The 27,107-nt window shown below is 40.7% G+C and overlaps 1 protein-coding gene across 2 annotated transcripts in view; it reads right to left on the bottom strand.

The window, feature by feature from the left end:
• The window catches only part of fgf14 (fibroblast growth factor 14), a 115,224-nt gene that overhangs the window by 4,983 nt on the left and 83,134 nt on the right, over positions 1 to 27,107 (bottom strand). For both annotated transcript variants that reach the window (XM_022203242.2, XM_022203243.2), the window contains exon 4: positions 107 to 305. In XM_022203242.2, the coding sequence (XP_022058934.1) occupies positions 107 to 305 (199 nt within the window). The remainder of the gene's footprint in view (positions 1 to 106; positions 306 to 27,107) is intronic.

Genomic DNA, 27,107 nt, shown 5'->3' with positions numbered 1-27,107 from the left:
GGACCATAATCGGTTGGTTACAACTACAAAGACCTTGAACCTCGGTGCGATTAAAAAGAAAACTACACCAGTTTGACCTCTCTTCCTCTGGGTGTCTGTTACGTACCTTCTAATGGCTTGGGCAGGAAGTGAGCAGCTGGTTTTGTTTTTTTCACTCGGTTCCCCTTCATGGCTTGGCCCTCTTTATTGAGCCCTAGGAACCAAGCTCTCCCCGACTCCTGTTGTCTGTACAACATGGACGAGTAGATCACATAGTAGTTCTCGAACACAGACTCTTTGAACTTGCATTCCGCTGTAAAGAGTTCCTACGGACACAGACAGAAACAGCAGATATGAAATCTCATTTGACAATAATGTATGTGGGAGACATTCAAGTAGACTCGAAAGAATGATTCATGCTTCAACGATGTGTAGGAATGAAACAGATGTCAGATCCATAATTTATACCTGAACTCGTGTGGCGGTCACCAGGACAAATGTCACCTTTATTTCACGCGGTACAGAATAATGTTATGGCAGGCGCAGAAACTGCCTCAGCAGGTGAAACAGACTTCATACCTCTACCTGTCTTGAAAAAGATGAGCTTTGCAGAGCCTCTGTCGCTATAATTGTCTGATTCAAGCCAAGCCTAATGACCTGCTCTGTTGAAATGCAACTCTCATTCTCTCCTTGGCCTTAACCTTGACATCAGATGTAAGAGCACTCGTTTAGTCAATTAGTTCATGTTCCCAGCAGAAAGTATATATTGTTAGGCTCTGACCTCAGGACATCAGCGATGGAGAAATCAAACCTCCCTGCACCTGGATGTCCAGCCAGACTCACTTCACTAGTTTTTCCGATTTTTTTAATTGGGAAAATCCAAAGGGGATCATTCTTCCCAAACACTATGTCTGCTTATAGCAATCTGTCTGTGTTCTGAACATTGCACGAATAATGATGGGCCTAATCAAGCGATTCTTCCATCCTTTACACCTCAATCTGGCAATGACAAATGAACAGCGAGGCACCACATCTCTCTCCGCTGTTACCAATTCATCTCCAACCAGAAGGGTAATAAAAAGCGTTTCCACACTGTCCGCCCTGCCAGGCTAAAAATAAAGGCATTCATTCAGGGTGTATTAATCAAAGCGCACTCATCACAATGGAGAGTTTCACCACATCTGTTGTGAGCAGTTCACACTGAGCCCCTGACATTGTATATAAAAACCTCTGATTCATCTCGTACCGCCGCGGTTCTCAATGTCACATAACAGGAATCCAAAATAAGGAGCACTTTAATTTCCATGCCTGAAATAAGCAAACTGTAGAACATTTACAGTGGCTGTGTTGTATGCAGTATCATCACCCAACCACTGTGAACTAATTTCTATGCTAATTAATGAAAAAAACAAACACACACACACACACGTCTTATAAAACAGGGTCGGTGATGATCTAATTTCCTGTACCTCTTTGATTCTATGCTGATGTTGAGCAGGTTCAATGGTGATCGTGTTCACAGTCTTAGTTACTGGTGTGTCAACAGACTGAATTCCAGCTGGGGCTGATGGGATTTTGGTCTTAAAGCAAAGAACATTTTTGAGATGAGAATTGTGCTTGATGAAAATTTGAGGACTCGTTAAGGTGTGACGTTTTACAAAAACCGCAGACGTCAATATTGTGGTGGCTCTAGAGGAAAAATAAATCGATTACTTAAGTTAATAGGATTCATCATCTGGAGATTATGAATATCTACATAGGATTTTGTCCCTTGCATGTTGAGATTAGTGAAAACTTGAGCTGTTAGTTGGTTGTGTTCGATTAAAAGCTGGTGGAAACACAGTCAAGCGGGTCTATCCTCTAGAGACCATGATATTCTGTACCAAATCTTATTGAAATTCATCTAAAAGCTGTGAAGATACAGGAGGTCCTCGGTTTACGACGTCCTTGACTTGCGTTGTTTCGCCGTTTCATCAGAACTGATTACGGGCCGTTTAACGTACAGCATTTTGTCGTTATGTCAGAACTGGTTCAGTGGAAATAGCTGACGAGTGAAGCGGATGAATACTGTATGTACAATAGTCACATGGCACTACAAGACGGCTTTGTTTACATTTTCGCCGGTATTTTCCTACCGAGTTGTGTTTCAGTGTGAGCTAATGACTGTTTTCGTTACTGTAGTTGTACAAATGTGCAAAGTGATTGATACGGTGATGCGCCTAACGGCTTTCGACTTACGGCGAAAATCGACATACATCACACCGTAGGAATGGAACTCTGGTGTAAGTCGAGGACATCTTTGTATTTTGCTAAAAACACAACATGATAACATAAGATAACGGAAAAGTCAGCAATATTTATCTGCTGGTACCATGAGTGCACAGAATGAAACAGCTGTTGAGACATTCAACCTGGAACAAAATTCAGCTGACCATGCCATCCATAGAAAAATATTCTACAATATTTTAATCCTCTTGGTATTATTTCCATGTTTCCACTGACTCGCTGCAGTTACTACAGTGGGGTGTTCCCCTTATGGTTCTCCTGCAGCAGTGCAGAACGTTATTTATGGGCTAAACACTCAGTTTTGAACACAGGACACACGATGCCATGATTATCATGTAATTAGCCCTTTAGTGAATTACTCCTGTCAGAGATTATCCTCCAGACAGCATTCAGCTGAAAGCAGAGCCGAGCAGGAAGGAGTGGAGAGATGATAATAATGATCCTGAGGAGCACCCGGCTGTACTTTGAGCATCCTCTCTATCCTTGCTTGAGGACTCGTGGGCATTTCTGAGCTGAGTGGAAGAGCACAGATGCATGATGCATAACAGCAGCCTCAGCTGACACGTCAAAAAAAAAAAAGACTCCAGAAGAGGTGCTGTGATGTGATTCTGCACATTCAGTTACAGTTAGAAACAGGCAAAACTGTCAGCGCAGGCAGTGAGAGGTCAGAGCTGTGATCTGTTGCAAGAGATATATGTTGGGAAATTCCACATCCAAACTTTAGTCTGTCTCATCAGAGATTACATTACACAAGAGACTTAACTTCTGTCTATTCTAGTGATAAATGTAGGGATTAGGATCACGACTGTTAATGCTGCTTCTATTGCAGGCAGCACTGAGCCGAACAATTTACAGGCTGAAGCAATAAAAACTGAGCCCTAAATGATAAAACCCTGAGCACGAGGACAACACGTTTCAAACCAAATGCGCAAACATTCCCTCGGGGCTATGCACGAGCTCAGCCCCATCATTATTTACTATGTATCAGCAGCAAGCACTAGTTTATCAAATGGCTTCTTATTATGTCCAAGTTGTCAGAAGGGTTTGGGATGCGTCCTGACTGCAAACAAGGTGACAATTTTGCCGACTGTACACAATGCATACAAATGACCAGATTCCAAATCACACAGGCAAAGTCTTACCCTGAGGGAGGGATGTCATTTGTATTAAAAAAAAACACTCCTCCAGGTGATCTTTAGCCAACTGCAGCGAACAAAGGTTTATTTGTTGAACCAAATAGTCACTGTTCTGGGAGAACAGTTAAACATGCTCCTCCAATGCTACAGCAAACTCTGCTGCTGAGCCGATTAGAAGGCAAACACTTTTACCTTCATGGTTCTTTGAGTTGCTCCAATTAGGTAATTAATTCTACTTTTTTCCTCATCAGGTGAGCTGCACCCCGGGTTGGTTGGCTGCTGTAATTAGACACATCATTCTGATGCTGGTCCAGGTTTAGCCCAGCAGTGATTACTTATAAAACACCTACAAAACAGCTTCGAGTCAAAGTAATCATACAAGCCGGTGCCAAGGCTGTAATTGTGGCTAATCAAATGCCTTCGAACAGACATGTGGCCTTTGTTTACGGAGGCTCAGCGAGTGGAGGTGGTTGTTTTTAGAATGGCACGGCCAGTCACTGTAATCACTTTGATTCAGAGTAGTGAAGGCAGCTGACGTCAGACGCATTGCATGATGATGGCATTTTAAAGTGTGCCAAATGTCCGGGACAATTCAAACGCTTTTAATATGTTACTTGTGTTGCCACAAAAACACATGAACTCTTCTTGTAGCCATCCATCCATCCATCCTCTACACACCGCTTTGTCCTCACTAGGGTCATGGGGGGTGCTGGAGTCTATCCCGTCTGACTCGGGCGAAGGCAGGGGACACCCAGGACAGGTCACCAGTCTGTCACAGGGCTACATATACAGACAAACACTCTCTCATTCATACCTACGGGCAATTTAGAGTAACCGATTAACCTCAGCATATTTTTGGACTGTGGGAGGAAGACGGAGAAAACCCACGCATGCACAGGGAGAACATGCAAACTCCATGCAGAAAGATCCCAGGCCCACCCCGGGATTTGAACCGGGGATCTTCTTGCTGCAAGGCGAAAGTGCTAACCACTACTACACTGTGCAGCCCTTCTTGTAGCCGTTTGTATTCATTGTGGACAACTAATGACCTCTTAGCGTAGATTGTGCACATCATACTCCAACAGAAAAGTATTTTACCTAAATTGTTGGCACAAAGGTTAAAAAACTCTACCGCCCATGGCAATTACTTTCCATAAAAAGATACTAATCGACACTTTATCTTAACAAAATATGAAATGACTGCATGTCATTTGAATTGGATGCTTAACGTGAGCCACCATGCAGCTCTTTTTAGTTTAACAGTCTACACTTTTACTGTTTCAGTTCTGTTTTATCAACTCCAGTTTACTACAAATGTTGCCACACAAGTCCTGGATAATAGGTTAATAGTGGCATAATATATCAGTATCTGGCTTACAGCTTGTTTTGCTGCCTCAAAGGTGGAAAAACCAAAGGGTGAAAACAGAACACTGACATTTAATAAGTCTTTTGTATGATCCTCTAACATTTTTCTTTAAATGGTTAGAAAAAAAATTGACAAATGATTTCATACATGAAAGAGTCTTGGTAATATCTCAGATAAGCAACTCTCCAATAAGATATTATGAAGGTGAAGCAAATGCAGTTCCCCACCCAAACAGGTTGTTGTGCTTTTCTTAAAGAAACTGTCTATTTTAATGTTGTTGTTTTTTTATTCTCCGTCACTGGCAAAACAGAGGAGCTACTAGACAATGTATACTTACAAAGAAATCCTTGCTGTACCATGATATAATCAATTATATTAAACAAAAACTAAATCGATGTCCTTTGGAATTAATTCTCCCTCAAAACAAAACAGTCTCTCACAGTCTGGCTCTGAAATGTGTGATTTTGAGGGAATAGCACGAGTTATACGAGTGAAAAAAAAAATAACATAAAAAAGAAGCAGCACTACCTTTCCACTCAGACGTGCCTGCTGTATAATTCTGCCCAACATCAAACTAATATTTGGAGAAAATATGGGTGACATTGAAGGCGAACAAGGAGAAGGAGACTCAGACACAGCAGACACTTTCACACCAGTGGAAAATCGAATCATTTTTGAGGCATCAAACGGTTGATTTTCTTCCCGCTCGATCTCCCCCGCCTGGCGCTCCACATCAGTGGCTCCCTGGCTCGTGATTGGCCATGCTCTGAACGGGAAGGTCATAATTGACCTTGGCCAGAGACAGCGTAAGGGCCAGAACTGCTCAGCCCTACACAATCAGCCCCAGTCACCAAAGCAAAAAGACAGGGGCGGAAATACAGAACAGTCAAAGCAAAACACAGCAGCTTGACTTGAAAAAGAAAAATCAGGCAGACTGACTCAAAGAGGGAAAGGTGTGTGGTATTGGGGGGGAAAGGGGTGGATCTAGGAAAGAAAAACAGTTTCTACAGAAAAAACAAATAATGAAAAGGCAAACAGACAGATGGAGGGAGTGGGAGTTCCAAATAAAAAGCCCTGAAAAAGAGTGAAGAGGCAATAAAAAAAGAGAGCTAAGAGAGTGTCTCTAAAACAAAGATACAACAGCAGCAAAAAAAACCAGGTCGTGATTGCAGAGCACGACTGCCTAAAAGTAGGTGAGAGGAGGTTGGTATGGGGAGAGGGGGGGGGTTCACATTAATATGCAGAGTGACTGCTCACTACCCCACTGTGGAAACGAAGAAATTGTTTATTAATGCTGCCAGCATAAAACCTATTAATCCATGGAAAAAGGTCAACCTCCAGAAAGCTGAGCAGCATTCACAATGCTAAGCTGCTCTCATATGTATAAGAGTCACGTAGACGGTGTGTGCAGACAATGGGGGCTTCGGCAGACCTGTCTGATTATCACACTCTGAGGAAGGAGAGGAGACAGGGACCAAATGAGGAGAGTTGCTGGTAAACAGCTGGATGAAATGTGTAGATAGACAGTGCACAGTTTCGGTTTTTCTTTTTCTTGAATGATCTGAATCCACATGGCATGAATAGAAGACTCTGAAAAGGAAAATATGATACTGATCTCAGAACACTTGCAATCAGAAACTTCAACTGCAGTCAGAGTTTAGTTTCAAAAAGTAATATGTTTTGTGTTTGTTTTTCTGAAAACCCTTTGAAAAACTGCACATTTGTGCATGACAGACAGAAAAACAGAGGACAAAAGTCAAAGTAAGATGAAGCGACCTCCCGACTGAGCCTCAGTGTCAAAGAACTCTATCTTGACTTTGTTCCTAGCCTTCACAGATCTTTGGATCTGCAGATACATAAAAAAATAAGGTGTGTTGTCATACTTCAACACTGAGTCACATGTGAAAAAAAATTACAATGTTTTATGAGCGGCTTGGAGAAAAGCAAATCTAAATGTTAGTTATGAAACATCAAGGTTGTGTTTGATAATACAAGAGTTTAAAAAGTAAAAGTGCAGAAAACAACTAATTCTATTCACTTCTTAAATTGTATAATCTTCGCAATTCAAGCATTTTGCATCACATGATGAGATATAAGAGCAAATTTTCTTTATCCTTTTTACCCAAGTGACCAAAACGCATACTTACTATAGCGTCTAAAGAAAAGGATGAGAAACTACATGTGACACCTTTTAAGTGTTTGACCACCAGAAGCACTTAAGATTTCAATAAAGTTCCCCTGAAGGCAGAGACCCTTTAACACTGAACCAGTACAACTCCCCTGGCTCATTACACACACACACACACACACACACACACACACACACACACACACACACACACACACACACACACACACACACACACACACACACACACACACACACACACACACACACACACACACACACACACACACACTGAAGTGTTGCTATTCTCAGTGGGAGATAAACATGTGGCACGCAATGTCGAATAAAGATTAAGGATCTGGGTTTAAAAATGTGCTAAGGGTGTCTCTTTCGGTGTGAAGTACTCTGCTGGTTGAATAAGAGACTCTGGGAGAGAATTCAATAAAAATGGAGGAAAAAAATAATAATTCCCTGATGCTCTCAAAAATCGGATGAAGGACAACTTCATGCTGCTGCCAAAATGAATGTTTATGCATCATGAAATGTAAAACGCACTTCGAGCACAGCTGGATTACCGACTGAGCAGTGAATAAAAAATAAGGATTTACTTTGAATTTTATCTGATTTTCTGACTGATCAAATTCATCAATCAACTGTCTTAAGTGACACTATTTTTGTTTTTTATCTAAAATGGGGTTTATAACACACATTAAGTTGACATTTTCAACTGAAATCACAATTTTTTTTCATTATTTGCACTGAAAAACAAACACCACAGTGGTGCTTTATGGGGGTCGCTTTGAATTAAAACTTTTATTAAAGTCATGCTTGGAATGTGTAGGGCTTTGAAATAAATCACTGCAGTAAAGTCTGTAGAAGAAAAATGCTTTGCTCATACCAAAAATCTAAAAAAGAAAAAAAATGCATACAACACTGTAGGAGCGCCTGCTGGTGAGTGCAGCCACCCACACATAATCAATGGGGCTTCGAGTGCGTGTGTGTGTTTGTCCACTCCGCTGCTGATCCGTAAATCGGTGCCAGATTGGTGTCAAGGCAGCCAGATTCTCGCTAGATTGGGTAGTCATCTCTCGTCAGGCAAGCCAGCAGTCTACCCTGTGCAACAAGCTGACAAGCGTGTCTCAGACGTGTTGCGCACACAGACCGCTTTCTAGATGCACACACTCACACTGGCCCACAAAAAGAGCTGCTCATGAGGGCAGAGTTAGTGTGCATACAAAAAAAATGAAAATATGAGAGGTGTGTCTGCAGGTAGAGAGCTGCTTCTTCTCTCTCTCTGTGTGTGTGTGTGTGTGTGTGTGTGTGTGTGTGTGTGTGTGTGTGTGTGTGTGTGTGTGTGTGTGTGTGTGTGTGTGTGTGTGTGTGTGTGTGTGTGTGTGTGTGTGTCTCTGCTCTGTTTATGTTGTTTACACCCTCAGGAACAGTGTCCCAGTTTTTTTTAAAAGAGGAAGAGCATGTCCTCTCCTTGTAGATTCACTTGTCACTGATTCTCTCTCCAGCTACTTTGCACATCTCCCTCATTTCGAATCCAGTAAGCGTTTATTTACATGAACAGGCTGCGGCATATGAGGAGAGAGAGCGACGTTTTTGTTGTATCTGATGGTACATGAAACCATAGCACCTCAGATATAAGTGCAGTTTGTAACAATAATTTGTGTCCTTACTCATATTAGCAATGGTTTTCTAGTTTTAGTGTTAGCAGTGTTATTACTGCTGTTTTTGTTGCTAGTTTCTGTTATTTTTCATGTAGAAACTGAAGTCTTACTCAATTGTATTGTCTAAACTACAAGAGTTAAAAGGTTCAACCATTCAATCCAACTGAACAGCCGTCAAAACTTCATTAAACACTCTTAATTTTCTTATTTTCATCAACTCCCATGAAAAACTCCAAGCCCACAATGAAATAATTCAACCAACAAATTCCTGTCCTTGTATCCACAGCCTGATGCATCTTTTTCGTCTGCGCCAAAGACGCCTATTAGTGGCTGAAACCCCCTTTTTTTTAAGCCCTACTATCTCAGTGAGTGACATATTCCTTACTTAAAATGGCAAAAATAAAATTGTGACAGTTCTTTTCCGACAGATTTGCATCTTCTGTGGATTTTTCCAGCCGAATATCATGTTGGATTTGATGCTTTTCGTGAGTTATATTGTTGAAGAAAATTTAAAGAAAGAGAAAATATAGAATAACGCTAGCCTTATGGTTTACTTGTGATGTCAGAAAATGTTTATTTCTATGGTAAGGCATATGTGTTTGAGGCATACACTTGCAAGCAAACTATGTGCAAGGCCATAATAATAGTAGTGGTAGTATAATGTGACATGGTCAGCACCGAGTTATAAATGGGCCTTTCAAAGATAATGCCACATCTCATCACAGGATCATCTGATGGGCCATGGATATCCTGCTCTCCTAAACTATGAAATCATTTTTCACAGTTGACTTCAGGGTTTTATCACACATTACCTATTATGCTTTCCTATCGGCAAGAGCTGAACTGTACTTGCAGCGGCAATTTGCCATTATAACTACAAATAAACCCCTCATCTGGCTGGAGGATAAAGGGCTCTATTTTCCACACAGGGAAGAGGCAGACCAAGATCCAGGTGCATTGCCACGTTTGTCAGACACACCTGCATTTTTTGCCCTTTGGTCTTTTGTGACACTGGTGCACTGAGTGGGTGGAATGGCACAGCAGAGGTTGTGTTTATGCAGATAAAATTCTGTGCAGTGCAATTCTGGTTCTGAGATTGTGCCAGAGCACCACCTCTTATCAAAAACGCAGGTACACTCAAATTATCATGATTCGATGCCAGGTATGGAACCTGAATAATTCAGGGCGGCTTAAAGCGTAACAAGGGTCTTGGAACATGGCAAGGGCTTCAATGAGGCAAAATTTACCCTTGTTTGTTGTTCACATTCTCTTTTATGCTCCATATGTTAAACATTGCCTGTTTCATATAATAGAAAATTTAATTTAATGCAGTTGAAATGAAATTCTTTACTGTGTTCGAGTTATTATTAAAGAAATCCCATCCAGAGCTTTTTTTTTTTAAGTGTGGCTTTTCTTTTAAGTTGATTGAGTTGCTGTAGCCTAAACATGGCAGGAAGAATGGTATAGGATTTCCATCTGCAGTCAGCAGATTGAATTTCAGAGCGAGGAAACACGTACTCACTCAATTCCACACTGAGTGCAACTTTAGACAGTGCAACTTATTAGAAATGTGACCCTACAACCATAGACTGTATATAAAAGATTGACGCAGCACCTGAATATGACAAGTGAAACAGTTACAAATGCTTTACACATGGACTTTTTAACAGCCAGCAGGGGGCGACTCCTCTGGTTGGAATTTGAAGCCCATCTGAATAGAAGTTAATGAGAAAATGACCCAACTTCTCCTTGATTTGCTACCTCAGTAAACATTTTTTTTACTGAGTTTATGGTCTTTATTGTTAGCTTTCAGTCTCTTTCAGTACAGCATGGTGCTTATTTTGTAAATTACGGTCCAATTTAAAGTAAAAAGGACAATAAAGCAGGATGGGTGTGCGAAGTGTCCTTGAATTTTTTTAGTCAGACATCCCTGGCATCATCATAATGGAAGCTATTTATATTTTTATATATCTAGTCTGTTCCTATCATGCATCCTAACCTCGACTGATTGTTGTGGGTCACCATCAGTCACACAAATGAACTGCAACTAATTGCTTGGAATTTCAGGGATATGTAAATCCACACCTGTACACCACAAACGTAAATGCAATTCTAGATGAATTCAGAAGCTCAAACTCAAAAATGTTTGACTGAGATGATCCCGTAAAGGAAAGCTCCAAACATCTTTTACTGGATAATCACAATAATATCCCCACTCTCACCCCAACAGGTCCAGGCAGATAGCCGCCGTCCCTGAACCTGGTTCTGTTAGGGTAGGTTAAGCCCAGATTTAGTGCACCGAGTTTCCACATAAATTGATCCAAACATGTTACAGCTACTTGTGTTTCTGAGAGGCATGTCAGAAGTTGTCATTGAATATGATATCATAAAAGAGATTATCATTCACTAGTGGGGGTTGTTCAGTCCATAGATAAAGATAACGGCAGCTGTTAAATCTCACAGTTACAACAATGTGTGAGTGATGAAGGATGCACATGAAGCCAGTTGAAACTTCACTTGAGCAAATCTGAATCAGCTTGATGTAAAAAGCTAAATTAGAGCTGTTAACCAAACTACTTGGTTAACTGTGTCGTATTAATAAGGGATTTAGTGACAGAAAGCTTTCATGCTGGTACTTCTGACTATGTAGAGACCACTCCACAGCGTCAGTCTTTCCTGAAACCTTGCTGACAAGCAGCCAGAGCACTCAGCCTGAGCATCTGTGCGTGAGGGGAAGACAGCAGAGGATTCCCCAACAGTCTGCCTCTCTGGGAGGATGGAGTGTGGCATGGCTACAGCTGGAAGGCTAAGTGAGTCAACCAGTCAGCCAGAAAGGAACCATGAAACCAACTGGCCTGCCTATCAGCAGTTCAACCATAAGCCAAATCCTGTCAATCAGACAGTGGGACGCTTTGTTTTTTTTCAAATGCCACACAGAGAATTGAAACAGACTGGACTGGAAAAATGTGGAGACTCTCACTGAAGCTGGTGATAAATAGTTGGTGGAAACACTAAGGCTGAGTTGGAAATCTGAGCTGGTGGTTTTCACCTGCAGCTCCAAATGCCACCTGCCGGAGTGTCCTTCCAATGCATGCTAATCTGAATCAATACAATGACGATAACACAGTGTAACAGGAGGAATACCTGTGCAATATCATCTCAGAATCACAATCTGTTTTTTATGAATTTGTATTGAATTTGAAAACCTACTGTGATGCCTACTCATTAAAATGATCTCATTTCATAATGCAGACCTATCAATCAGTCAGTAATACAACCAAGTCTGCCTCATTCCACCACTTAATATGGACAGCATTCATCTGCTTCAAAGCATGAATTACCAGGAGACTTGGGTATACTTTTATTTGCTGCATTTAAACGGCTAGCTGAAAATACAGATTCTAACCCTAGAAGACTTTACTTAGCTCCAGCTGAATAGCTAATGTTAAAGCAGCCTCATTTTTCCAGCACATTCTGTACAACATAAAGGTCCGGCTGTACCACGCTGTCATTCTGCTACAGGGGAGAAAAATACTCTGGCTTGGTAGTGATTCTTTAAGCCGATCACAGTCATAGTGGAAGGGTTAAGCAGAGGATGCGGCTTCAGTGTTTCCAACAAAGTGATGGATGTAATAGTTGTGGTGAAACATTTGCTTGCAGGGAGACGAGCACTGTGATTAAAATGGATAATCCGCCAAAAAAACAAACAAACTAGCAGAGCAGCCTGACTGCATGATCCAAATCCTCTGCAAAACTTTAAGTTTCACTTCAGAGCAGTAGGTTGGAACCCGGAGCTGCTTGTTCTTGTTCTTCCTATGATGTCTAGGGAGGAAATGCAGATTGAGATTAGCGGTCAATGGCAAGTTTTTTATCTCCATCTGATGAGGCAGGCTAATGTTAAAGCAGCCCTTGTGACATATGTGGATGGGCATTTCTTGAGACTTCGCTTAGACGCAGGAAAAAAGTGGTGGGATTTAAAAACCTTACAGCCACAATAGCATGTTCCAACTTTACAATAACATGACGTTTGAGTTTATTTGGTTTGCCGACACTTGATGTCCATATCAAACAATCTATGGGTCAATATATAATTGTGGGACTTTTTGTATCATAGGTGACAGGTATCATAGTTAACATTTTTGCTGTTTTCAGGACCTAAAATCTAAACGGCTGCCTTTAACCGCAGCTGCACACCACATCTCATTTTTAGAGAAAGATTCTGTTAAATATAATATATAAATATAAAAACTTAGAAAGCCTGGGAGTCTTGTCAGTCTGTTCTTCAGGAGGAAATGACGTCATGTGGAGCAGGTCATGTGATCTGGAATCAACACACTTCCTTGAGAGGTGTTTTTGTAATGGGGAACTTAGTGGAAAGTGATTTAATTTGTTATTTTCCATATAAAATTTGATATATTGCCAGAAAAAAAAATCTGTCTTGATTATCTCAACTTAACAAAAAGAACACAATCAAATTTTTTTCTGAATCAGCTCATTTTATTATTATTTAGCTAATTAGAAGGTGGTTGTTATTAAATTCGGAAGGTATTTAGTTGACTTTTTATTGATATCCAAGCATTTTTTATGAATAAATTATTGTTCCAATAATAAATAATTATGGAATTTGTAAAGACCTGATCATAATGAACATAAAAACATTAGATTTTTACTTTTAATAAAAATGGATGCAAGATATATCCTATTGACTTCAAAAGCCCCTCAATTATATATTGACCCCTATTACAACACAAGTTCACCATCTAAGCACCACTGTGGTTTCTCCAAATTAACCCTTTCAGGTGTCCCCCTTTCCAGGTTTACCCTATAAGATCCTCATGACGTCCGCATTGTAAATGAGAAATTGTTCTCAACTGATCTTACCTGGTAAAATAAAGAATTTAAAAAAAAAAATTGTGCTCTCAGTTCCCAGGTCGCACCTTTTTAACAGCCCCAAGAAGAGCTTTCAGCATGACCAGATAGCTGTTTGGTGCCCAAACAACACATAACATCTAGCTGCATGGAGGCAAATCCTCCTATTTCTCTGGGGAAAACTCTAACAGGGACATTCATCCAAGGGCTCATTAGTACCCCCACACCCGCCTGGTGCCTCTCTGCATCTGCAGCTCTAAGAAAAGCCTCAATTCAAGAGCTTGTGGCTGCATTCCACTCAATTGCCTATCCTCCTTTGCTAGCACTGGTCTAGGAGAAATGCTTTCTCTCCACATGGAAAGGGCTAGAGGTCCAGAAGCACTTACAGCAGCCATGTGGTGTTTAATACAAAAGGAACATATGGACGTGAGATGAAATTATAAGCGTAGATATTCAACTGTTGCTTTTGTTTTCATCTGAAAGCCCCACAAGTACAAGGTTCCTCTCCCTGTGGGGATTTTTCCGAGTGTGAATAGCCTTTTTTAGAGGAATAGCATGTGTGGGCGTATCACACAACAACTCCCTCTGACCTGCTGGCCTCTGCAGTGAAGCTGTGGTGGAAGTATCGTAACCACGAGGTGGTGCAGGACAAACGTTTACACCCAACGGATCAGAGCTACTAGAGATTCTATTTCCTCACAGGATGAATGTAATCTCACCCTCAGATGTCTGATTGACCAGTAATGAAGTATCATATTTCTGCATTAGGTATGAAGACTGCAGCTCTTAAACATAGTATGCATTTATTGTAAAGCATACACAAATGCCAGAATTTGCAGCTTTTCTGCAGTAGCTTTTGTGTTGACTCAGTGTGCTCACAGTCCGAAGAGCCCCATACGCAGCGGAGACAGGCTTAGCTCTGATTTAAGAGAATGAATTTTCATGATTTACAACCTTTCTGTAAGAGCTCTCACTGTATTGATTTTTACAACTCCAGGGGTAAAGCTTGATAAAATGTTACTTTCATTTCACCGAGGGAAACAGAAAAGGAAGAGGGATTCTCGTGGAGGAAAAAGAGAGGATGGCGGTTATTACACCTGAAGGCAGGCTCAACAACTGAAGACTTTTCTGTCACAGCAAAAGCACCTCCATCCTTCACACATTCGCACCCACACTTTGATCCAGCTACCGGGAACAGCTTGAACAAGACTTGAACCTGCAACCCCGTGGGCATCGCACAGAAGTCCTTCTGAGGGCTGAACCACGATGAAGCAGCCGTAACCCTTGAGAATTTCTCCTTATGAATCATTTCTGGATCTTAAGCAGCAATAAAGATAAATAAAATCACCTTACAGTGACTTTCAGCCTTCACAGTGGTATCAGATTTCCTTTAAACATTTTTTGTCCTCTCAAAAGGAGCAGATTTCCACCAATATTCCACATTCCCACACATCTGAAAGTTGTCCAATTTCTTGTTGCAAAAAGACACACTTCACTGCAGCTGATAGAATTGAGGTCCACCTCCAGCAAAGGCGGTCAGAATATTCAATTTCAACTATTTCAGCAATAGAAAGCAATGAAAAGAATGGAAGGTGGCATGCAAAAGAGCTGCTTGTCATGCACAGGAAGCTCTCACAAAAGATGCTGAAATGTCCTTTTTTGGAATTAAGTCCCTGTAGAGAAGTAATTACTAAGCCCCCATGTGGTATTTTCATTATTTGATATTGTAAAATAGTTTTTTAAATCTGATTTCTACTTTTAAATAACAGTCAAATAAATTTCATGAAGGGATTTTTTTTAAGACTATATGTTGGCAATGAAAGGAATTTACCTCCAATAATGTGCTTGTTTTGCTTTTTTTCTGGCTGAATTGGTAAAGTATATACAGTACATGCCTAAACTGTGACAACAGAGGTACGGGTACTGAATAGAAGAGGTCTCCTGAGTGCAGGGTCTGGGGTGAGTTCATAAAAAACGCATCATTCTACTGTTTGGATACCCAGTTCCTGAGTGCTACTTGTTGCTTCACAAGCCCTCGTCCCTCCGCTGCTCATTTGCACATAGCGCTGCTCTTGAGGCAACAAGCACAAGTTTGCCATTTGTATTTGCATGGTGCTTGACATTTACACACTAGGAAAGCAATTAGGCCAGAACTGGGGTCATTAATACAGTGAACAGGCTCGACGTGTTTGCTCTGATAGCTGCTGCAATATGCATTCATGGAGCAGTGACAATGACGCCATCTGCATTTCTACATACTAACAAACCATCAGTGGGTCTCACAGAGGAACAGAGATGAAAATCTGAATTCCCACTTCCGAGCGCCTACTGTTCTTCTGTTTCTCCTTTATTCTGCTGCTCTGTGGAGTAAACACACTCTTACACTTGCACTGGAAACGTCTCTTTGTTTGTCAGTAGCAACCCGAATCGAAGCATTATGAAAATCCCTCGCTTTGAAAATGTACTTCTAAGCTGTTTCAAAGAAAAAAAACAAGATAATACAGGCAGCAGCACCAGAATCAAGAAGACATTAACAGAGGCTCATTGTGCTTGGTTTGAACAAATGTCGGTTTGCTGATGCCAATTCATAAAAGCAGGTAATATCACTGCTCCATGAAACGACCAACAGCTGAGAGACAACAGCTGGTAATAGTTTATTCTTTGAATGGCAAGTTGAGAGTCATCGTGAATGACCAGTTCATGTCTGCATTTTTATAGCTAGTGGTCCATTGCTTAAAGCTTTTAGGGTTTGTTTCATAGACTGTATATAAAGATGGACGTAGCATCTGGCTCCAGAATTGAAGCCAACCCGCAAGTGTCAAAAACTTGCAATATCACGCCGTCCGCTAGGGCTGGCTCCAAAAAGCTTTCGCTCCATAGACCCCAATTCATTTTTGGAAAAAATAAAATTTGATAGACTGATGTTCTACAGCTCAGGATTTTTTTCCCGTTAGTTTTCATGGTCAAAATGAGAGATCAGGTGGCCGATCTTAAAATAAATCAATACTGAATTTTAAATAAATCCTTAAAGTTGGCGGAGCCAGGGGGGCGTGGCTATACTTGATGGACAGCAACAGAAGCCTCTGCGGTAAAACGTGGGCGGGATAAGAGAGTTCTCAGCCAATCCTGCTCCTAGTTACTCTCCGGTCCAGTCTGTTTGATGACACTTTCTACGTCACTGGCTCCAAAAAATCCAAAACGGCGACCAGAAAGTAGCAAAATCCGGGCTTCATTTTCTCGGCGTTGAAACCAACGAGTGACGTCACGGTTAGTTTACGCCTGGTTTGTTCTTGGGATAGGACTCATTAACCAAGCAGTGAAGTAAACAACACATGTATTTTAACCCAAACCAAGTAGTTCTGTAGCATAAACAAAAGCAAACAGTGACTGACAAGGACTGAAAACTATCACACAGAAAAATGATCTATATAGGACTTAAACTCCAGACTCCAGGGGGAAGGTCCTTCAGCTAATACCTCAACCACCTTCACACCTTCTGCTCCTTTTTTTTGCAAAGTGAAAGAAACTCAGAAGTAACGGCACATGAATTTTACAGCCTTTACGGTGAAACTAAATCATTTCACACTGGACCAGCATAGCTATGACACATTTTGGTGTGGGAACGCACATTTAAAAACGCAACTATCTGACAGAAAGCCAAGGTTAGGAAGATAATTCCTTATACATTAAAATTAATAATGCAAAACAAATTAAATGCACTTCCCCAACAATGACCTCTGGTCATAGAGGACAGATTATTAGACTTAAGAATGACTGTTCTTAAAAAGTACTAAGATATAAATAGTTGGCACACATCATTTCTTAAGTGTATTTTAAAAGGCAGAGATTGCTAAGGAATGGGTGGACATCAGTTACTTTAATCAGTTCACTACTTCGAGCCATACTTTAGTAAGGAATGCGCAAAATACAAAAGTGTAACATCACTTAAACCACTGTTTTATAATTCTTAATATCCTAAACAAGCTGTTTAAAGAATAAGCTATCCGTCTATTTTCTGTTTTTGTTATTTTACATTTGCACATTTCTTATCATATTTTTTAAATGTGTGAATGCACTATCAGGATTGCTGCTTACTTTTCTTGTACATTGTGTAGTGACAATAAAGCAATTCATCTTCCATCTTGAACAGATAGATAAAATGACTACTACAGAAGTTCCAAATTAATTACATTTTATTGTGTGTATTTCTGTACATCCTTGAAAATGTATTCAGAGGAGAGAGACAGACAACAGGCAGCATCATGAGGGCATAACTTTGTACCTTCACCAGCAACATTTGCTCACTGATCTTGACTTTATAAGTAATGAACAGTGTGTTTTATTTGGAAGTGTTTCATTAAAACCCTTAATTCTCTTTATAAGACAACTTAATAACTCAAAGCTTGGCTGTTTTCCCTGCAGCAGACAAGGTTTTAGCCAAATATCCACTTTAAATCCCCACAACTTTGGGACCACAGTTGTAAATGTTCATTTGAAATACAGTTTTTGTTTTTCTTTTGTTGTTGTTGCAATGCTAAGCTCCTGAAAGAAACATCCTTTGGGTTTCCAGTAGCCTAATGGTAGAGGCATTAAATGGAAAAAACAGATTATTTTCTCTCTCTTTTTTTTCATTTTTATTTATTATGAACAATTGACAGAAAGTCTATAGGTGGGAAACCACAGCTGAGTCCATATAGATTAGAGTTTCCTCATTAGATGACTAAAGATAATCTGTCAAAGGTAGTAGATGGGATCTGCAACATTCCCAGTGTTCTTTTAATTAACAGCTGCAGAAAAACACAAATAATAGTACCTTGCATTTGGCTCAATGTGTACTCACTGTGGGCTCATTCTTTACTATGATAAAAAACTGTGCACCTCTATGGAAACAGTACAGCCATGGCTAGAAGCAGACAGAACTCAAAATTGTCTTTTGTGCAGTATAACATGGCTAAATTGCCATAATCCACAGAAAATAAAAGACAAAAAATGTAGAAAGCCTGGAATCAACTTGCACAATAATGTAGCTGTAGATGCTATAAACATTTGATTACTTACATTTTAAATTTGTTTCTGTATTTTGCAGTTCATTCCAGCCGAGTAGAAAATGCTTTCATTACCCTGCCATGATAATAAAATAATAAACTAATATGATTATGTGCTATCCAAAAGGTACTTGGTTTTTAAGGTACTTTTAGTGGTGGCCATGCTGGCGGATCCTTTAGCAGAAGGAACGACTGACAAATGGAACTAAGAAGTTTCCTGCACGCTACACTGATTATATTGACCACAGCAGGGCTTTCCCTGCCAAACACACCTTGGAGTTCCCTTACCCCCATTTTCTCCCCAACCAGTCGATGCACTATTTGTATTTTTTTCCACTCTCCTGCTTTCTCATTATCTGTCAGCAGCGCACGACTCATGGCTTTCCCTGCAGCATCCACACCATGGCAGCTAAACCACCGTTTGTGTGGTTTTTGGCCACTCCATTTTAATAGAGATGTAACGATTATCCCAGATGGATAAGGGAGATTCAGTGTAAGCCCTAGCTGACAGATCGATAGTTGGCTAATGGCCACTGTGGTAGAAGGCCGGCCTACTGTGGGAGGAGAAATACAGCTGGAACATGCTTCTGTAAAGAAACACATCAAAGAAAAAAAAAACTTTGGAGATGGAGAAGTGGGATATCTGGGAAGCTCAGAGGCTCTCAGAGCAGCCAGCACACACATTTCTATATTTGTAAAGTACAGCACTATCTGGTAAAGGAAATGACACGGTGTAACACTGCGAGGAGGGGTCATCCCCAAATCAGAGCACTGAGACTGGAACAAAGATACCAAATGGCAGAGGTGGATGTGCAGTAGAACAGTTCATATGTTCGTACAAATGACTTTAAAAAAATTACCACTTTGTTTTTCCAAGTTTTTTTGGGTAACATGTGCCTCTGCTTACATATATACACCACTGTCCCGCATTACAAATGCAAAAACCTACAGTACTTTTCAGGTTTTAGGGTAAAAAATTGCAACCCAGGAATTAGTCAATTGGTCTGTAAAGATGGCGGGATCAGGAATTTACTTTTATAAAGTCATGCATGGGTAAGAAATACAGCATTCACAGCAAACAGTTAAATTAGTCAAAGCAGGCTCAGCTCTTTGAGGGAGCTCTTTGGAAACTTGTCGAGTTCTGCTGGCAGAATTAATCTTGGTTAAATCAAACAGCAGCGAGCGAAAATGACGGTGGGTTAATGGAAGGAAGCGCATCAGCAAATGCACCGGCATAATCAGCAGAGTAATTATGAAAAAAAGTTAGGTTGGAAAGTATGATTGAATGTTATTGTAAATAGCTGGTAGCCACGAAGCTAACAAATGAGTCACTCATAATGGAGCACCTGATGCAAAATCAGCTGATGCAGGAGTGACTTAGAAACTCTTTGCTCGTATATTGTACAAATCCAACCTGAAGTGAACCTTGTGGCAATTGCACCAAATTTTATTCATTTAGTCGTAAATACATGCAGCAGCATTTTCTTAACTGTTTTAAATAAACAGGGGTATAACAGATTGGTTAAGGAGGAGATTTGAGCTGAATACACCCTCAAAAAAACCTTAATCTGTTGACGTGGGAAGAGATGGAGGATGAATGAGCTGCATTGTGTATTTATGATGTATCAGAGAGGTGTGATCCCTACAGGTGAAGCTAAACATGTTGTATGTAGGCTGGGGGACGCCCTAAAACAGGACAAAACTCCTCGCTGCACTTGCACAACCCCAAATTACATCTCCACAGAGCTCACGGAACTGCCATGAATCTGCAACGAACGGCGACGTCTGACAGAAATAATTTGTACGATTCTATAACAAGCCGAGAGCGTAAAGTCATTAATAACAACAGCAATATTAAATGGCTGAAGGAGCGGCCGATCTATTCTTATCTCATCTTGGCCCCGACCAGCAGTTCAACACTTCAGCTTTGACGCCTACCTCCAACCTTGTTGTTCATTAATGCATGAAGCTGCTCTCCCTCCAGCCCCTACGACTGCTTCCCTTCCTGACACTGACACTGCATTAAAGGTGGAGAGAGCAACACTTTGGAAATAATGAGGCTACCCCCACCTCAGCTCTGAGCCTGACACTCCTCCAGAGGCCAAATCATCTGAGTAATTACTACAGCACCGCAGATCTGTGGGAATACAAAAATATTATGGTCAGCACCCTATTATGGACTCTGCTGCTAGACTACTGTGTTTCATGTGTCTGGATTTGTTTGAAGACCGAACAGGAACTTTTTAACGCAGGTTTTTCTTTTTTCAAAAGTGTGCTTTAATCTCTAAATGATGATGCAAGAGAAGTCTCTGATGTCTTTAATATTTAACTATACCACGTTTTAAAGCAAGATTTTTGCCTGTTTATTTCCTATTTTATGTTAACAATGACTCTTTCACATTTGTCAGAAGTCTTCAAAAAAATCATGTTTTCTGATCTGCCATTGTGTCTGATGTTCAATTATGCTGCTGCGGTAAATGAAGGTGATAAATATTTCTTTATTTCTCTGTTAAAATAGTTGTTAACTGTTCTGTTTAAATAACCCTCTGAACACCAGCAGTTTCTGTGTGTTTTCAGCTTCTATTCTCATTCTTCACTGCGATATAAACAACAAAACCATGTCTATAACAGGTTATAATGCAATAAGTCCCCAAAAAAGTCAATTCATTCTATGAAAATTGAAAAGAAAAAGGAACCAACTTTTTCCAAGAGCCAATTTCTGTCTTTTGTCGTGTCACAGCTGAGTCACTAATGGCTTTGCATTTACGCTACAGAACATTTATTTATTTACTTACAGAATCTAGCGAATGCAAAACATGTCATTTGAGGTGAATTCTCAAATGGGACATGTAGAATTATGGGATTTTGATGAAATATGACTATTTTCAGCTCAGACTTGTTCGTTTTCCCCAGAAGAACGGCATGTCACAGATGTGTAGTTAAAGGACTGTCAGAAAGTTGGAAATCTGACGTTTCTTTCTGTTTTCACAGCTTCTGGCTCTGAAAAATTGTGTAATTTCAGCAGTCTTGCTAGCAAGCTTTGTGGTTCAGAGGGTTTAATATTCAGTGGATTTAATTAAGTACATATACTTAATGTCATTTTTCAAGAGTAGGGATATTAGTTTACTAATTCACACTTGAGTGAATCACATCTAAATGCCAGAGGCTCCATTTATATTATAAGAACCTGGAATGCCCCTGACCTACCACTTTCATTGTTTATCCTTCCATAAAACACCCATGAAACTGCCGGAGAGATCATTTTCATTCATGGCAGGTTTGCAATCACCACCAATAAAAATGTTCACACAAAGCCATCTGTTGGGTAATGATGCTGGATGTACCGTAAACACACACACACACGCACACACACAAACTCCATGTCAACATTCTATCTCATTCATTCTTCATTTATTTATACTTATGGGCCATATGCTGCAAACGCATAGCTGGAATAGCTTTAGTTAGGTTTGTTTACAGTCTGTTTATTTTGGATTTTTTTATGATTTCCAAAAGTTTCATTCTTAAGCTCAATAAAGTTTACAAAAGCATCTTGAGACAAATAATAAGAAAAGACAATAAGCTCACACAGTTTAATTAAATGCTGTATTTTCCAGCAGAACAGTTATAATAATGGTACAAAACAGCTAATAAACTGATATATAGTGTTGTTGATAGATAGAGTGTCTGGTTTTGTTCCTTTTTGGTAAGCGTGTTGGTGCTTAGTGGGTAGATTTGATGTTTATATTGATCTACTTTGCTCTAGAATTTGACTGAAACAATTGAATTATTTCCAGTAAGACTGTAATTATATAAATCCCAATTTGTTGCTTTTAAAATATCAAAATCTTTTGCGATCTTACATTTAACCGTTTTAATATCAGGTGAAACTGGACTATCCATCCATGAAATGCTTTGTCTTTGCAGAACACCTGAAGATGGACATCCCCAGTAAGTACACTATTAGAAAAATACCCTAAAAAGTAGAAAGATGTACAAGAATGTTGGTGGGAAAATATGAAACCCCCAAACACGAGGGACTCCCGGCTTGAGCGTTCTCAACGGACTCACTTGGTTTCACACCGGTGCCTCCTGAACAAGCCACTCTTCTCTACACACAACCACCGTGCACTTTCATTTTCATATTGATGCAAACTGAAGGAGACCCTCGCATCAAGCTCTGCGGAGTTTTCATGCACTCTGAATTGGGCACTACAGGAAACAGATGCCCTCAGTCGTGTGTGTGTTCGCGCAGCCTTTAACAAGTGAAGCTAAAGCTAGTGCACTGCTCCAGATTGGTGCTCTCAAGGATTCCATTTCTAAAAGGACCACTCAAGTGATGTGGCAAGTCAATTTGACAATCATGAAAGGTAGCACTAACAAGTGCAGGCTCCTGATAAAGAAAGCCTGCAGCCAGAGACTCCAGTGCAGCGAGGGAATGGGGGACTGTTTCTAAAGAAAACCATTCAACCATGAAATGCCGAGCCTTTACACTTGAGAGATGGTAGGAGACTGTATTAGCAGGACAGAAATATGGCAACAAAAATCAGCGTTTGGGAGTTGCATTCTGTGATACCACAATTTCATCATGTGTAACAAAACTATACAACCCGACACTTCCTTATTTGCTTTTAGGGATTTGACATCATACTCCCCTTAGAATAATCAATGTTTTTTATATTTTATCTCGTTTGAACGTGTCTGTTTTTGCATTAGGAGTTCCATTACAGTTATCTGGAGACTTTCCGGCTTCTGCTACCTTCGACAACAAGCTGAGAGAATTACTCGCCTCTTATTAGATTTCAGAAGAAACGCCTGATCCAGGGAGCAGCCTGGAAGAGAAATTAGCCAGGAGTTTATTGGCTCAGATACAAAAGGAGCAGATTGAAAAGGGGGTGAGATGATTGAACTCTCCTTTATTCCATGGTGTGTCCTTTGTGCCAGGCTGCACAGTCACTTTGATGCTATCTCTGTCATTTGAGCCACACACTGCGCCTCTGGTGAGCACACAAAAGAATATGATGCACCACCAGAAGCCTTGAATGGGTCTTCCATCTATTTTTGAAAGAGGGGAAGTCTCCTTTTGATTCACCTCGAGTGTCACTCATTATCAAAGCATGTACATCATCACAGTAAAAGCTTCAGTAATGTATTCAATATTGTGATAGGATACAACTGCCAAGTGAATTAGACTTAAAAAATGAACTTGTTATAGAGACATGAGGCTAAGAAGACTTTTTCCAATGAAAAAAAACTGGTTTGTTTTGGATTTTTCTTGTCTACATCTCAAATCAGCATGTTTTTAGGCAATAATATAACTGTCAAAGTAGTTTCTGAAAACACGAGCGCACTAAAAACCAAATAACCCTAATGGGTAGAAAAGGTCGATTGCCAGATTGCCGGCTGTGAAGGAACAGAGTGATAATGGAAGGAATGGTTGTACCTTGCTTACAGAGGAGAATAGAGGAGGCAGAGAGAAAGAGGGTGGTGGAAATGGAGGAGGATGAAGAACATCTTACAAGGCTGCCATTACTGGAGTAATTCACACAGTGAGGAGCAAAAAGAGAGACCTCTGAGTGGGTGGTTGGATAGTTGAGGTCTGATCAGAACCTCCATTAGCGCAAAAATAAGCTGCAAATGGAGCAGGGGGGCTGTGTGACGAGAGGTGCAGGGCTAACTGTGCTGAAGGAACACACAGTGCTCTGACCCGATAGAACAAGACCCACTTCACAGCACTTCTGTCCAGACTGAACATGTCAAGAGGCTTGTGGACAAAATAACAACAACACCTAATGATCTAAGACTCTGATTGTCCCAGTTACAAACAAAGGGAGTCAGCCTGAATGCCAGTTACCAGCATTTACCGGCTAGAAAGCAGGTCTGACAATCAACAGGTTTTGCTATATGCATGCTATATGAGCTTTCACGGCATCAGTTTTTCTGCTGCAGAGACATCGGTGTAAAAACACTTGACAGTTATTCAGCATGATGTGGAATACCACAGACAATTAAACCACCACATGTCAAACACAGGCAAGTTGTATGTTTTTGAATAGTACAAGACTTATTGACTTATATTCAAAGTGTATGATTCAGAAATTGATTACCTGTGCTAATGCTTCTAAGGTAAGACTGAACCACACAAAGTGATTTTCGAGATGCATATATATGTAAAAGTGAGGAGATCTGGTGGCGCTAGCATGCTGTGGGGGCATCTTTTGGCGTAGGGGGAAGGGCAACTGCAAATCTGCGCAAAGTTGTTGACCTCTATCTGGTGTCAAAAGGTTTCTAACTTGAAGGGAGTGGTCTTTACTAGGACGACAATGCCCCCATCCACAGGGCACAAGAGGTCACTAAGTGGGTTAATGAGTATGAGGTATGACCATCACAGCCATCAGGTCTCAACCCAGCCGAATACATTTGGAGGATTTTGGACAAACAGGTTAGACAGCTTTGACTTGCGTCTAAAGCTTAGAGTCTGCAGGAAACCAGTGGATTGTTTAATCTATGTTGAAGCTGAGTTACTGCAAAGAGCAAAAAGAAAAGTTAAGTTAATGTATCTAAGGATCTTGTTCGTGAATGATGGTAGAACGGAGTGTGAGATGGATTGGGACAACATCAGCAGTAATTCAGGCGCTGTACCAGACTTGGTGAAGAGGGAGCAGAGCTAGAATCGTAAGGTCTACATTCCAACCCTTATCTATGGTCATGAGCTCTTAGTAGTGACTGACAGAATGAGTTTTCACCGGTGTGGAGCTTGAAGCAGAGCGGCAGATCTTCCACATGAAACGGAGGCATATGAGGTGGTTCATGCATCTGATTAAGATGCCTTGTGTTCACCTTTCTTTGGAGATTTTCTGAGCTCCCCCAACTGGGAGGAATGCCAGAACTCGCTGGAGGGATTACATATCTCATCTGGCCAGGGGATACCCTGGGATTCCCCAGGAGGAGCTGGAAAACATTGCTGTGGAGAGGAACACCCTGCATAGACCTGACCCCAATAAGCGGAAAAAAATGGATGGATGGATGGATGGATGGATGGATGGATGGATGGATGGATGGATGGATGGATGGATGGATGGATGGATGGATGGATGGATGGATGGATGGATGGATGGATGGATGGATGGATGGATGGATGGATGGATGGATGGATGGATGGATGGATGGATGGATGGATGGATCCTCAACAACACTTTCCACTACCATCATCAAAACACCAAAGAGGGAATATCCTCTGGAGGAATGGTCCTCCATAACCTCTGCAGAGCTTCAAAAACATGTCGAATCAAAGCCAAGATGCACTGAAGCTGTTCTGGTCATACATTTTGGCCCAGCATCTTACTAAGACGCTATATGCTGTTTTTTCTTTTAATTCATCACACATCTGTTCATATGGACATTATTGCTAAGCTCAGATTTTATTCAATTGTGATTTAATTTCCCTCTTACCCTTTTCAAATTGTATCCTTGCTGTTTGTCATTTTTTAAAGTTTTAATGTTTGGCGAAATATTGTAGTTTCGCTTTAGCTTTTATTATTCTATGTTCACAGCGAGTCAGTGCAAAAGAGGGTGAAGGATTTTCATTAGACGGATAAATAAAGATTTAATTAAGTCAGTGAATCAAAAACATCTTGTTTAAAGTGCCTGCATCTCTCGGACTATGTGTGAAAATGGACAAACATCTCAGCAATCACACGTGTTGCTACGTGGAGTGTGTGTAACCAAGAAAGTGCAGAATTACGATGTCTTGTGTGTTTTTTTTCAGGATAACATAGTCTTAGTTAGTATATATTAATTTATAATCCCTGCTGTGCAATTCCATGGCAAAATCCACAGGATTCTAGGTCAATCCCCTTCAAATAAATTTAATTTCATAGCTCAAGTCAAGCGGTGATTAAGCATCAGAGAATTCCTTTGGAATACTAGCGCAGGGTGCGTTAAGAGAAGTAGCCCCTCCAGATCTCTGAGGTAATTAATGAAGAATAAGAGGGCAATTCCTGGTGTGCACTCGGAGGATTAGCAACATGAGGACAGCAGAGGGAAGGAGAGACAGTGAATCTGATGGATCCTCCTGTCTCAGAGAGGCGCTCTACTCCCAGCGTTCTTGGTGCTGATTGATTTGAATGACTGGGAGAGGACAGAGTGCAGGAGTGAGGCTAGAGGCGCTAACTGTGCCGGGTGAGGTCTCGTCACTCCCTTGGCTGTCCAGCTTGCCGACGCCTAGTTTATTTTGCAGAGAGATAGTCAATAACGGTAGGTGACTATGTAGTGAAAACGAATGGCTGCTCCTCAGATGTCCTAGTACACTGGCTCTGAATGCAGAAAACCTAGGTGCAGTTTACGTTATGCTAAGCATACACGTCACATAATAGCAACATTCTCTGTAACAGCATAATTTAGTTTGATAGACTCACCGAGGAAAAAGATGAAGACCTTTTAATATACTTTGTAATAGCACGACAGCAGAGTCCCGCGTGACAGAGCTAAATATCTGCTCCTCCAGAATTATGTCATCTGATATAAATTTGTTTTCATATAAAATGAAAACTCCGAGGGCATTTAACCTGATGAATAGAAATCTGTATGCATGAAATTCTGCTTAATGGGATCCCTAACCTTCAC

Source organism: Acanthochromis polyacanthus, chromosome 14, assembly GCF_021347895.1.
Source record: "Acanthochromis polyacanthus isolate Apoly-LR-REF ecotype Palm Island chromosome 14, KAUST_Apoly_ChrSc, whole genome shotgun sequence".
NCBI lineage: Eukaryota > Metazoa > Chordata > Actinopteri > Pomacentridae > Acanthochromis > Acanthochromis polyacanthus.
The sequence above is the reverse complement of the archived record's forward strand: the minus strand, read 5'-3'. Positions and strand labels throughout refer to the sequence as shown.